General features: G+C 31.2%; 1 protein-coding gene across 1 annotated transcript; it reads left to right on the top strand.

Annotated features, from left to right (window-relative positions):
* The first annotated feature begins 2,694 nt into the window (after nucleotides 1-2,694).
* On the top strand, nucleotides 2,695-8,476 carry LOC127801663 (HVA22-like protein h). Its single transcript, XM_052336966.1, has 10 exons — nucleotides 2,695-3,033; nucleotides 3,192-3,218; nucleotides 3,371-3,493; nucleotides 4,178-4,427; nucleotides 4,527-4,613; nucleotides 4,701-4,778; nucleotides 4,852-4,935; nucleotides 5,472-5,555; nucleotides 7,404-7,595; nucleotides 7,771-8,476. Exons 1-10 carry the CDS (start codon nucleotides 2,987-2,989, stop codon nucleotides 8,233-8,235), a joined length of 1,437 nt encoding a protein of 478 aa, XP_052192926.1. The 5' UTR covers nucleotides 2,695-2,986; the 3' UTR covers nucleotides 8,236-8,476.
* The last annotated feature ends 6,974 nt before the right edge of the window (nucleotides 8,477-15,450 follow it).

Below are 15,450 nucleotides of genomic sequence, written 5' to 3'. Positions count from 1 at the left end.
GGAAGGGCAGGGCCAAGGGGTGACGCGTCACACACCAAACGGCCTAATTGTTGCTTTCTTCTTCGTCTCCTCCTCAAAGCATTTATCAATGAATCTTTTGGCCGTTTCGTTTGGTTTCGTGCGCAACTCCACCAGCACCGAGTGCGTGCGTGTCTCTCACCTTTCCCCCTCTTTTGCAGGCAAAACCTTTTGCCGACGGTCAACAGTGTTGTGCAGCTTTAAGACACAGGTACATGATGCATGACAAATGTGTCGCCACCTCCTTTTGAAACGTTTTCATTCCTAAAACACTCAAAAATACATTAAAAAAAATATCTTTTGAGTTATTTTTATAATTTAAAAAATGTTTCGGATCTATTTTGTAATATTAAAAAATATCAAAAATGCATTTTCATTTACAAAGAGATCAGAGACAAAATTTAACGAAAAAATTATGTTCTTAACTTCGTTAAAGGCAGAATTTTTTTACCTCTAACTCAAAAAATTTATTTATTTTTTAGAATTTATGTTTATTTTTGTATTAAATAACTATTTTCATATTAAAAATTATATTTACAAAAAAAATCCTTATATATATTGATGATGATTTTTGGGACCGACCACCACGTGTCACCTCTGCGAATGGACCTCGAGAATTGGACCTCGGATTTGGCGATGTCAGACCTCGGTGACGGACCTGCAAGACAACGGAGTGGCAGGGCTAGGGTCCCCCGGGGTGGACTTCGACGCTCAAATTAGTAGAGTAAATGCAAGTCGTAATAAATGTAAGAGCTGTGGAACTTGGCCTACCTGGTGAGCATCCTTGTCATTTTATATGCAGACCCGTTATGGGGTGCCCGGGATAAACCCGTGTTGATCGGGGGCACGACTCCCGAGAATCTCGATTAAGGTGGAACGGGTCTCGCGGCCCGACCTAAATTTCTCGGGCTCCACTCCGGATTGTTGACTTGCCACGTGTCAGTCTCTCAAGCGATCCATGTGGCAGGTAAGACTGTTGGCGCGTAGGGGTATTTTAGTAATTTTAGACGGTGCCACATCATATATAATTTTTATACTTTTCTTTCACGTTTTTATTTCTTATTTGTTTTAAAAAAAATTATTATTTTTTCATTTTCGTTTTATATCGTATCCATTTATGTGCAACCTATACACATATTGTCTTGAGCTTTGATGAGGTTTATTCATAAACAAAATATTTATAATTGTGTTTATTCGAGTAAATAAATATCAACATGATTATAAGTAAAAAAAATGAAAAATATCGGTTACAGTTATTGTTTAAATTAGTATAAAATATACTTAAAGTGTAACCTATTTACAGTAATGTTCAAATAGATAAAATTATTATCTTAAAATATATTATACAATTATTTTAAAAATAGTAAAATTATATTTCTAACTTAACTCAAAATGTCAACTATTTTTGGATAAATATAAATTTTTAATTAAAATGAAAAATTAGTAATTGTATTTGTTCATTTATGTTATAAGACGCATGCATAAAATTTATGAAATGTGAGAAATACTTTATATTTTCATAAAATTTAAGAGTGCACCATATAACTTAATTATAGAGTGTGATTTTGTTCATCCTAAGATAAAAAAAGTCATTTTAGATCTCCTTCTCTATCCAACTTGTGTCTCTCTCCTTCCTCTCGCCTCGACTCTTTGCATCATTGCCTCATCTCATCTCTATAAATTCAGAGTGCATGCAGCGGGTCAGCAACAGTTGGGGAAGTCAGTGGCAAAAGGAAGGAGAAAGATGAGAGAGAAACATGGCGGCTAGAGAGGGAGACGCAAATAACCTTTTTACTCTCAAAGTGAACAAAATCGTACTCTTAATTATATATATATATCTATAATAAAAAATATTTTATGTAACATTGTTTATTTATTTACATTTCATTTGGTGGACTAACCGGGTGAGTGTTTGGTTAATTCGGTCCAAAAGGAGCAATTTGGTACTTAAACTAAATTAGTTGAATTTATATATAAAAAACCCAAAAAAATTGAAATTAAAAAATAATTTACTGAAATAATTCAAAAATAAAAATGACATAAAATTAATCAAAATATTTGAAGTTTATTTAAAATAACCAATTTAAGAAAATTCAGTAGTAATTAAGATATTTTAGTAAATAGAATTATTGTCACATACATAATAAACTTATTTAAAGCTGAATTAATTAAAAGTTGAATAAAATCGATCAAGATTTGTGGGCTTTGTTGGGCTTTTCTTTATCAACAACTTCATTTTAGTGGGCCAACCCATAAGGGTATTAATTGGGCTTTTATTCTTAGTACCGGGGCGACCCGTATATTTGGGCTGAGTCCATTGATGACACACCAGCCGACGTTAAATCAGCCTTTCACACTTGCATGCGCGTAGCTGCCAATGCGCGCGCGAGTGTATCGTAATACGTAGGCGAGAGCGTGGGACTGGTACGTCTCTTGACTTTCCCTACGGTCGTTTACCAAGTCCTCGTGCGTACGGACATACACGAAGCAGACACTCCCACTGCCCTTCCACTCGGCTTCCCATACTTGTACCGTACAACATCACCAGTAGGATACTTCGTAAATTTAACGCAAGATCCAAAAGGCAATTTAGTTGCTTGCTTCCCATCTGAACTCTGTGTTCCAGCTTGACTTAAAGCAAAAACCCCCCTCAAAAGAAAAGTATGGTTTCTGAAAATTTTCTCGGAACCTTTTAGATTTTTAGAAAATTAAATGGAACTTCATAGTTAAGTTTTTTAAAATATCTTTAATTAATTGTGTAAAATACGCTAGTAGTCAATTATGCAGCAAAACAAATGGAAGTAACTTGTCATGAGTTAGCTTGTTTTGTTGGTTAATTAAACTAACTGAGTTATAAAAGAATAAGAGAGAAGAGTGTGAGAAGGAAATAAACTCTATCGAGTTTATTGTAGCTAAAACAAAGACCCTGAGAAAAGAGAGGGAGAGAGAGAGATCGATTGAATTCTTTATGGGTTTTCTCATGGCTGCTCTGATGTGCTTCAACCTTCTTGCCTGGTATATGCAATCAACTTTCTGTATATTAAGTTGGGAAAGTGGAAGATGATTCTGCATATATATATATATATACACACACACATGTTTGGTTTCTCAGAAACTCATTTGCAGATTTAATCTATTATGTATATGACACGATGTTGCATTTTCACTTGCAGGCCTCTCTTTTCACTGGGGTTTCCTCTGTAATCTCACTCTCTCTTTTTCATATGATTTAATATTCTTACGGCATTCAAAGATTTGATGCGAAGAAGTAATAAGTTATTATTTTTTTTTGTTTTCATGCATGTTCTGATCATGTATTGATTTGCTCTGTGTGTTTCATATTGTTTGGCAGATATGCATCAGTTAGGGCAATCGAGACAAACTCCATTCAAGAGATGAGGGCTCTGGTGGCATACTGGATTCTCTTCTCTTTGATTTCAATCTTTGAGCTTGCTTTTGGGAAGCTCATTCAATGGTATCTATCGGTTATCATAGTCATCATCTGCTTTACAAAGCCCTGTAGCATTGCTGCTTCTACATGTTTAAATTGGAAACATTGTTTAGACTAGTGTTTTTTCATCACTGTCATGCCAAGTTTGTGCCCCTGTTCATTAACAGATGTTACAGATCTAAGGTGTTAGGTCTTTTATATAGCTCCTAGAATTAGGGTTATATTGTACCCAAACAAGAGGGTCTATGGATGCATGGTCTAGAATTAGGTCTCTCTTCTCCTTATAATCTTGTTAATATTATCGGGAATTAACTGGAATTTTAAGAAGAGGGCAACCCGGATAGCAATGGTATGGTTGTTCTTTAGTGACACAGATGTCAATAGGTTTGAGATGTGAAAACCACCTCTTTGCAAAGTGTGCACGTAGACGACCCTCTAAACCGGGGAGCTTCATCAATTGGAGACTGGAACATAAAAAGTGGGACAAATTTGTCACAATGCTCCTGTGAAAACAACCTCTTTGCTAAGTGTGTACAAAGATGATCCTTTCCAAGGGAGGAACTTCATCCATTGGGGACTAGAATTTGCCATAATGCCTTTCAAGAAATTTGATATCCTTATGCTGATGTTCCATTCAACACGATCAAGGCTTTTCTTCTTATTTTTCTTCTTCTTCTTCTTTTATATCTTCTTTTTGGTGAATATCAGGCTGCCATTCTGGCCTTACATAAGGCTCATAAGCATCTGCTGGATGGTGCTACCCCGGTTCAATGGTGCTTGTTATGTTTACGAGCATTTGATACACCAATGGTTATCTATTAATCCACAAGAACTTGTCAAACTAATCGTTAGGCCCAAAAAGAGCACATCCTTGGATGCAGAGAGACTTCTATCAATGGCAGAGAAGTTTGTTAAGGAGAATGGACGTGAAGCTTTGGAGAAACTCATTGCGGGGAAGGTATATATGCGTCCCTGTAAGCCTGTCGATTATCAAAGTCGAGTGTTCCATACAACTGGGGCTTAATCTATGTTTCTGGTCCTTCTTTCTATGCTTAGCCCCGAGCATAGGAATCCAGACGGTGACATGGAAGAGATCAAGGCAGTAACAAATACAGAGGAAAAAGGAACTGCTGCAGCAATGCTGGTAAGGTTTCTCTTGCCACTTTTCTAGGATCCATGAAAGCTTTGCATTGTAGTTCTGTTTCAAAGAAGCTACTTCTTTCTGGATTAGAAAGCGCCTAATGCTGTAAAAGGCAATGCCAAGGCGGTGGAGCTAACAGCAAAAAACTCTGATGCTGCAACAGACCGAGTAATATTTCTTGTCATATTCTCTGTCATATCATGTTTTCGTTTAAAGGCTTGATTTGCTGTTTGTTGTTTAGTCTCCACCAAAAGTGCCTAATGTGGCTAAGGAGAATGCCAAAGCAGTGGAACTAAAGGAGAAAGATCTAGCTGCAACAGAAAGGGTAACAACTCTTGTCACATTTTCCGATATATTTTCTGACTGTCTGAACATCAGTATCCTCAATAGTTTCAGCCTAACGTTCCTACTTCAAGCCTTTATTTCACTACGTGGGTTTCACTACTTAAATTTTAGACCGCCAGTCATTTTTATCTATAGGCTTATTTTATGCGAGACTCTTATATCATATCTTGGTGTTCCTCACCAAGTTTTTCTTGGTCTTTCCCAACCTGTCTTGCCAGATACTTGTCCATTCCATCCACTTTCTAGTAGTTGTATACATATTTCATAAATGTTTCAACAGTTTATATTTGGTAAATATTATTCTCACTCCAAAAGTGTTAATCGCACCCCACCGTAGTGTGATAAAATCATATTTAACAAATTTTGAAGTGGAATAACATCACCCTTTGTATTGGATGGAGTCAATATTTGCTTGTTAACTTACATGTTGTGTGTAGAATCAACTCTTGCTCAAACTCAGAAGAAAACAGTTGCAGCTTTTTGATGAACCATATTTTTTGTTTATTTATTTTTCAGTCTCAACCGAAAGGGCCTGATGTGGCCAAGGAGAATGCCAAAGCAGGGGAAGTAATGAAGAAAGATCTAGCTGCAATAGAAAAGGTAATAACTCTTGGCATATTTTGCAATATATTTCAGCCTGTCTGAACCTAATATCCTCAAAATTTTCAGCCTAGTTCCCCACTTCTGGGTTTGTTTTTACTGTTACAGGCTTCTAACAGTCTTATATAAAAACAACACATCAAGCCTTTATCCACTATATGTTATGATTCTGGTCTCAGCTATATGGCTGAACCTAATATCCTAAAAAATTTCAGCCTAAGTGTCCCATTTTCGAGGTGTGCTTTTGTTTTTCTTGCAGTCTTAGATAACAACAGTGACATATCAAGTCTTTATCCCACTGTGTTGATGCGGGATGTATACTCCTTAAAACCGTAGTTAGCAAGGGGTCTAAGGCCTATATTATATAAGGTGCAAGGTTGTTAAAATCGGGATTTTAAGTGGGATCGACAAAGGGTCCATAAAATCGTATCGTAAAATCGAATCATAAAATCGTAAGATTTTAGAGATAATTAAAAATACCCTTTAATTTTTGTAAATATATGTTTATAATAACATAATTTTGTAGAAAATGAATTAATATCATTTAATAACCTAATTATTCCTTATTATAATTCAAAAGATGATATTTCCAAAATATAGCTCAAAAACTAGCAGGTTGGTATAGGCAATTTAAAGGCAAAATATAGGGAATTTAGAGGTAAAATATAGCTTAAAATTCTTTAAAGGATGCTTCCAACGTCTTCCATTAGATTTAGATTGCAATTTTTTCTTGATTTAACATTGATTAAATCAAGTAATATCCCGATTTGGAGTTGGGTGGTCCATTAATTAATTACTTGTTTGTCTTGATTTACTTATGCAATCAATGTTAAATCAAGTAAAAATTATAATTTAAATCAAGTAAATTGAAACTTATGCAATTAATGTTAGATGCTATGTGACATTGGAACTTATGCAATCAATGTTAAATCAAGTTCCAATTTAGAGACAAAATATAACAATTCATTGCATAAGTTCCAATGTCAGATGCTATGTGACATTGAGACGTTGAAAGTATCCTCTAAATTACAACTTAAATCAATGGAAGTCTTTGAATCGTAAAATCGTTTGGGAATCTCTAAAGCGTAAAATCGTACATGTAAAATCGAGATTTTATAGGATTTTATCCCAAATTAGATTTTACATGGGATTTGAATCGTTTGGGGGTCTTCAAATTGTAAAATCGTACGCATAAAATCGGGATTTTAACAACAATGATAAGGTGCCTATTCACAAGTTGAACAACCAATGTAGGACGATTTCGTACTACATCAGACACCCCAACCAAGAGAGCTTGATGCCCCGACAAGTGTCTAAGGGCTCTGACAAGAGCCTGGCAAGCGCACATGCTGACAAGAGGGGTGCCTTGGCACGGAGAACCAGCTCTGATTTTAAATGACGCAGGACATACACCCTTCACAGTTAGCAAGGGGTAAAGGCCCATAGCATATAAGATGCCTATTTACATGCTGAACAACTGATGTGGGACGATTTTGTCCTACATCATTTGTGGTCTCGACCATTTGAATTCCAGCGATTGCTAGTTATTTCTATCTATGACCTACTCTTTTGTAAAGCCCTTATAGCCCACTTCATAACCAAGTGTCTCCCATCAAGTTTTTATTGGTCTTCCTCTATCTCTTTTGATAGCTATTTGTTCCATGCCACTCTTCTTGCAGTCTTATATACACACGTCATAATTCTTTCTATGGTTTATATTGGATCGAAACAGCATGTATTGGCTAATTTCTCAGGTTAAGCGTGTAGAACCAAATCTTGCTCAAACTGATAACAAAATTGTTGCAGCTTTCTGATGAACCTTTTGTTTTTAATTATGTTTTTCTTAAGGATCGTCCAAAAGAGCTCGATATGGCTAAGGAGAATGCCAAAGCAGGGGAAGAAAAGGAGAAACATCCAGTTGCAACGGAGAGGGTAACAACTGATGTCACATTTGGCAGTATCCTTTATCCAGTTGCTACAGAAAGGGTAACAACTGATGTCACATTTGGCAGTATCCTTTATCCAGTTGCAACAGAAAGGGTAACAACTGATGTCAAATTTGCCAGTATCCTTAAATTTTTCCGCGTAGTTTTCCCACTTCTGGATTTGCTTTCGATGTTCTAGAAGTCACTGTATATACACACACTCACACACGTCTTAAATCTTTATACGGTTTACATCGGGTGGAATCAATACCGGCTTGCCAAATTTACAGGTCAAGTATGTTGAACCAAATCTCGCTCAAACGGAGAAGAAAACAGTTGCTTCCAGGGAAATCAAAGAGAAGACAACGCTGGCCGAGAAGCAAGTGATGGAGGAACTGGCTTCTTCGGAGAAAGTTCAGAGAGAGTGGACCTGTGCTGTTTGTCAATTTACAACCTCATCTGAGCAGAACCTGAGCTCACATCTTCGGGGGATGAAGCACAAGGCCAAGTGCGAAGAGGTGGAAGCAAGCAAAAACAAGAGAGGTTCATCTTCAACATCTGGTTGGGAGCACAAAAAGGCAAATTCCCGCGACAATCCGAGCCCAAGTAAGCCTAAACAGAATATTCATGAGCTATGGTGTGGGATTTGCAATGTTAGCTGCACCAGCCAGATAGATTTGGAGTCGCATCTGAGAGGGAGGAGGCACTTGCTCCAGTTTCAGGAAACTTTGGGCACTTGGGGCGGATGGGATTGATAGGGTTAGGAAAGCAGTTTGATTGAATTGTAACTCTTTAACGTGGAGTTCTAATGGTTGGGATAGAATGTTAATTACGTCCTCAACATGGAAATGTTCACTTTTTTTTTGGTCTGTTCTGGTAAGCTTATGAAACATGGACATGGCTGTTGCCTTTGATATTTGTCCCTATTTTGGTTTTTTTTTTTGGGTGTAATAATTTAAATTTTTTGTTATTTTAATTATATTTTTAAGTCAATTTAACTTCCTGTATTCAGATGTGAAAAAAAAATAATAAAGTGAGATGATTAAATTAAAATCTTTTTTTATATGTCAAAATATATAGATTAAATTAACTTGAAAATATAGATATAATGGTATAATAAAAATAACAAAAAGTTTGAGTTGCTACTCAAGAAAAATATCAAGATACGGGGGTTGAATTGATTCAAAAATTCAAATACAATGATATAATTAAAATAACAAAAAATTCAAATAATCATACGAAAAAAATCAAAAAGTATAAGGACAAAAGTTTGCCCTTTTTCTCTTCTATTTTTACTTTGAGATTTGATAAATGTTATAATCACAAATAAATTTTATTGACAATTCTCATTGATGCAGTTCACGTAAATTCATAATTATTTTATTTAAAATTAACATTAATTCATAATAGTGAATGAATTTATTGTTATTTTTAAATATAAGACTTATAAATTTATGTAAACCTATTAAAAAATTATGTATACCAAAATGAATTTATAAAGATTATTTATCAAACTTACCCTCCCCACTAATTTATGGATAGTTTTAATTAATATAATTTTATAAAATACAATTTTTATACAAAATGATAATAGATAGAAGATGTAATATTCTAGTATTTTGAGAATAATAATAATTATTTTGTTTATATTTAAAATATTTTTTGACATCCATTAGAAATTATAATTGAAAAAACTAATGAGCTAAGAGTTAGTGGACTAAGTTAAAAAAAAAAAAATGCTAAGTAAATTGGTTTAGAGTTAGTGGGCTAAGTAGAAAAAAAGAAAAGACTAAGAAAGTGGATTTAAAATTAATGAACTAAATGAAAGAATAATCTATTTAAAGAATATTTAGTGAAAAATAATTAAGGTGACAAAATAATTAAAGATGATAGGTGAAATAATTGAGAAATGTGGGAGACAAAATAAAGTGTGAACAAATAATCAAATATAATGGGTGAAATAATTGAGAAATGTGGGAGACAAAGTAGGGCATAGACAAATAATTAAATATTATAAGTGAGATTTAGTGAAAAATAATTAAGAAATATGACAAAATAATTAAAGATGATGTGTGAAATAATTAAGAAATGTGGGAGACAAAGTAGAATGTGGACAAATAATCAAAGATAATGGTTGAAATAATTGAGAAATGTGAGAGACAAAGTAGGGTGTGGATAAATAATTAAAAATTATGAGTGAGATTTAGTAAAAAATAATTAAGAAATGTGACAAAATAATTAAAGATGATGGGTGAAATAATTGAGAAATGTGGGAGACAAAGTAGGGTGTGGACAAATAATCAAAAATAATAAGTGAAATAATTGATAAATGTGGGAGACAAAGTAAGGTGTGTATAAATAATTAAAGATTATGAGTGAGATTTAGTAAAAAATAATTAAGAAATGAACAAAATAATTAAAAATGATGGGTGAAATAATTGAGAAATGTGGGAGACAAAGTAGGGTATGGACAAATAATCAAAAATAATAGGTGAAATAATTGAGAAATATGGGAGACAAAGTAGGGTGTGGATAAATAATTAAAGATTATGAGTGAGATTTAGTGAAAAATAATTAAAAAATGTGACAAAATAATTAAAGATAGTGGATCACTACAATTATGTTAAGCTTAATTCAACCTTCTATAAATAGAGAAAACTTAAAAGATTATAAGACTTATATTAGAAAGAGAAAGGTTATAAGAAAGAAAAATTTTAGAATGAGAGAGATATTTGAAAAAAAGAAAGGAAAAAAATATATATAGAGAGAGAAAAATACAAAAAAAATTCTAAAAAAATCTTATAGGTTAGGTTTAGTAGTTTGTGTGAAAGTTTGTGACAGAAGCCGTTGTTGGATACGCAAGTCGAGGTTTCGTTGTAGTATAGAAGAATACCAAATCGCTCCGCGGGAAGGTGAGTTATCTTAAAAAATTTCTTCAAAAATTCCAGAAATATGAGAATGATATTTTAGAATTTTTTTATGATTAAATTGGAAAAGAAATGCATGATTGGTATTTATTATGAATTTTTTAAATAATAGATGCTTGAAAATCAAAGAAAAAATGAGAAATAAATAGAATATAGATTTTGAAAATTATGAGAAAATTTTGGGAACTTAAGAATATTGTTTTATGAATTATTGTGAATAGAAATTGAGAAAATTTGATGAGAAATTATTTATTTTATAATCTTGAGGAAATAATATGAGGAAATGAGATAAATTAAAAAAATTAGAAATTTAATTTTCTTAAGTAATTATGATGCCCCGGGTACGTTAAGGTTCATAATTGAGTACGATTGAAAGTCCAACACGAATTTTAAGGCAAAATTATCTTTTTACAAGATAAGTGATATTTCTTAAATGGATATAGTTTTATGAAAATGTTTGGTTTGTAAGTTGTTTGACTCTAAAATTTGATTTTATGTAAATGATTTTTTATCATATTGTAATACCTTGATGTGAGTATGTCATGTAGATTGTATTTACATATTTTGATTTATGAAATATGCATATGAACATGATGAGATTCACGATCATACATTGCAACGACGGTTGACGATGAGACAAGTCAGCGATAAGTGACGAGGTAGTTAGACGGGTCGATGACGACCAGAGCCGGTCTTGGGTTTTCGGAGGCCCAGGGCAAATTTTTTCAAGTGTGCATTTTTTTATAAATTAAATACAAAATTAATTAATTAATTAATTTTATTAAAATGATAAGAATTTACAAAAAATATTTTGAGACCTTATTAAAACCTTATTTGAAGAAAATCTAATAGTACAAAATCCCAAATGAAGGAAAAAGAGTACCTTGCATTGTAAATATTGCATTAAAAATCGAAAACAACATGTTTGAGTCTACATACTTTCTCCCGAATCTCAGTAAGTATTTATTGATTTGATCAATCTTCCTTTCATCTAGGGTTGTCAAAAAATATCAAAAAATCGATAAACTAGACCAAACCGGACCGAACAATACCTTTTGAATTGGTTTAATGGTTAGGTTCTGGTGTTCAAAAATTAAGAACCAATATATTTAGTTTGGTTACTATTTTTTTTTTCAAACCATGTTCCGAACTGAACCGGAACCGATATTATACTTATATATATTATATTTTTTTGAGTATATATATATATATACATATGCATAAATAGTATCACTTCTTAGGAAACTAATGAGATTCATAAACTCTTCTATTGCTAACATTTTATGCGCTATTGCTATACTAAACGGTCAATGTAATCTCATTTGATGAGATAGTCTATGAATTATTTTGTTCTACTTTTACTTCAAGACTTGAAGCATTAATGAAGTTATGAGTTTATTTTAGTTAAAAAATTTATTTGTAATTTTATATTTTGGGAAAATATTTAGAAGTTAAATGTTGATTGGATAGAACAGAAACCGGTCCGGAGTGACAGATTGATCATGGCTTGGTTTTATATATGTAATGGTTTGCTTACAGTTCTTATTTTTTTGGAATCTTTAAAAATGGTTCGGTTATTGAATTCTTATAGAACTGGATCAATTCGAACCATTGACACCCTTACTTTTATCCTCTACAATTAATCGAAATAAAAACAATCATCACATATACCAACAAAATAAAAATAGCAATGAAATCTTCTTTTGACAGGGTGTAAGTGGCAACTTCTTTTGTTAATTTTTTTAAAATTTTTTATACACATATATACATATATTTAAAAAAGAAAATTGTGCCCCCCTCACTTATGGGCCCTGGTAGCCCTGGCCCTGATGACGACAGTGAGACTCTTTCTAGTTGCTCCAAATCATCAGCAAGATGACGACAATGAAACTCTTTATAATATGATGATGTTATATCTAGATGGCTAGATATAGGGTTTACAATTTAAATACTATTTATATCACATAAATTATAAACTACCCTATTTATTTTATTCCAACCCTTATAGTTTTAACTTTTTATCACATATACTCTATCTATTTTACTTGTTAAGTATTTTCTATTCTATAATTTTTTTCCATAAAAGATAACAATAACCACGAATAATGATCATAACATCATATTAAAGTGCACAAAATAAAAATTTAGTTGAAAGAGAAACATGTATATATATAGATGGTAGATTATAATATATAGTTTGATTGACTTAATTCTCTTCATTGATTGATTGATTTTTGTGATCCACATACAATGGTTAACAAGCATTAAATACATATTTTTTAATAATATATTTATTATAATAAAACTAATTAACAATAAATAGTTAGACTTACAAAGTAAGATATAATAAATATGTATTGTTTAAAAATTAATGTATGGTGTTGATATCTTTTGCAACATATAACATGTAAACAAAAAAAGTTTTTATTCTGCATATTACTCAAAATATGTACAAATTTTCATATCTTTTAAATAATTACTATATTTTCATGGCAATATTATTTATATATATTGATGTAATCTTACATAATTCATATATAGTCTTATTTAAATTAATTATAAATCTAATCACCATTATGAATTTTTATTAATTTTTGGTAGAACTATTATTGATTTTAGATAAAATTATTATAAATTTTATAGCGTCGTGCTAGTTTATAAATTTTGTTTGTAAATTAAATATTTAAAATGTACATTTAATGATAAATGTAATGATTAATTGTTTGAAATTTAATATAATCATAGTCGAGTAAATTAAGTATTACTCAAGTTAGATATATTCGAGTAAGTCTTTTTGATATATGAGTAAATTATAATTTTACTCAATTAATATTTATTCTTAATTAATTAATGATACAAGAATATAGACTTATTATTTTATTTTAGATTTATTACTCAGTTAAATGTTATAGTTATTCAACTAACGTACTATTTAGTCGATTAACTATTTGGTTATTTAATTAATGTTATTCCGTCATATATTCAAATAAAACAAGTATGTAATTGATTAGTCCCTTACATGTTTAGATTTTATTTGATTAAAAGAAAAAATCGATCGAATACAATATTTGTCAGTTATTACTCAACTAAACATTTTCTTATTTGATTAAAATGATAATTACTCTATTAGAGTCATACATTAGTTGATTAATTTTTAAGTTACAACTAATCTCGTTATCAACAAATTCTATTAATGATATTATTATAATAATATAAAATTTGATAATTTTATGTTAAATAATATTTTTATAAAATAATGAGCAAATTTATTAATATATTTATAAATAAGCCTATTCACGAGCTGTTCATGAGCCAATAATCAAGGTTGTTTGCGAGCCTATAATCGAGTAAGCTCACGAACCTTTATTCAAATCAACTCGCGAGCTACCAAGCTGAAATTTATTGAGCCTTAGTTCGTTTACAAATTGAGTTTTAAAGTTAATCTCAAGTTCAGCTCGCTTATCTCAACGAACGAATTCAAACGATATTTTAATGAATTGAATAACGAGCCCCTCCCAAGCGACTCAACTCATTTACGACCCTAATTATTTGCTACATTCTCATTTCAAATTAAAATATTCATTAGGTTGACGCAAAATCTAGAATTCAGCATTTTATGACCTTAATAGAACGAAAACTACCATTCTTATAAATTTAGCTTCTGTTTGCTTAAGTTTGAGTTTAATTTGTCTTCTTAGAAATGGAAATGGAATTTTCACCCCCCCCCCCCCCCCCCCAAAAAAAAAAATTAATTGTTGTGAAAGAATAAAATGACCCATTCTCTTCAAATGATGATAAGTCTTTTAATTACAAAATAAATAAAAAGTTTATTACATTTTTACCCATATTTTTTTCTAATTACATAATGTCCCAAGTATAAGTTAGGTGTCATCTGTTATTTGCCTGATTGTCGCTGCCGTCACTTAAATTAAATTAATTTAAAAATTAAATAAAATGTTATTTGTTTCAATATTTTTACCAAAAAAGAAAATTAAATATCATTTTTTATTTTTGGGACTAAAAGGTAAAATTCCTCACCTTAAAGGCCCCCGTAACTTAGCTTCAAGATTTTTATAGGAGAGGTTAATCATGAAACCCAGCAACGAGATTCGAATACAGGACCTGTGATCAGTTATATAACAACTAGAATTCAAAACTTTTTAGAACCAACACTTATACGATCTCAACTACTTAGGCAGTTATGCCCATGAGGGCATCATTTTTTATTTTTACCATTGCATTCTTATCAAACAAAACAATGGAGTGAAATAGTCCCATTTCCTTTTCCTTACCCTTCTCATTCAAAACTATTCCATCCAACCAAACACAACCTTAACATTTGTTTTCATTTTTTTTTTCCACAATAGTTCAATATGTTACTTTTGTTTCCCCTTAATTTTTACAACGAAAAAACAAAATCTCCATATTAATTTATTAAAAGGGTTTATAACTTCACATGCACTGAGTGGAGTTCCAAATGGGAAAAGCCCTTAAAACATTTTTGTTCTTGAAACACTAAAATATGATAAAAAGATATTTTTAATTTATTTTTATAATTTTAAAAATATTTAAAAGTCGTTTGATAAAATTTCTTCTTTAACCTCGTTAGAGACAGAATTTCCGTCTCTAACTCAAATATTTTAGTTTTTTTGAAATTTATTTAAATATATTATAAAATTTATGTTTATTTTTAAATTAAATAACTAATTTTTATATTAAAAATTATATTTACAAAAAAAACTCTTACATATTTTTTACGCTTTTCTTTCACATTTTTATTTTTTTAAATTATCATTTTCTTATTTTCGTTTCATATCATATCCATTTCAGTCTAACCTAGAGATAAATTTCTTTGCACTTGGATTAGCTTTATTCATAAACAAAACATTTATAATTGTGCCTGTTTGAGTAAAATGAATACAAACACAATTTTAATTAAAAAAAAAGTTTTGTCGGTGTTATTGTTTAAATTAGTATAAAGTATACTTAAATTGTAATCTATTTACATTAATGTTCAATAAATAAAATTGTTATCTTAAAATA

This window comes from Diospyros lotus, chromosome 5 (genome assembly GCF_014633365.1).
Source record: "Diospyros lotus cultivar Yz01 chromosome 5, ASM1463336v1, whole genome shotgun sequence".
NCBI lineage: Eukaryota > Viridiplantae > Streptophyta > Magnoliopsida > Ericales > Ebenaceae > Diospyros > Diospyros lotus.
This window is presented reverse-complemented; position numbering and strand designations above follow the sequence as displayed.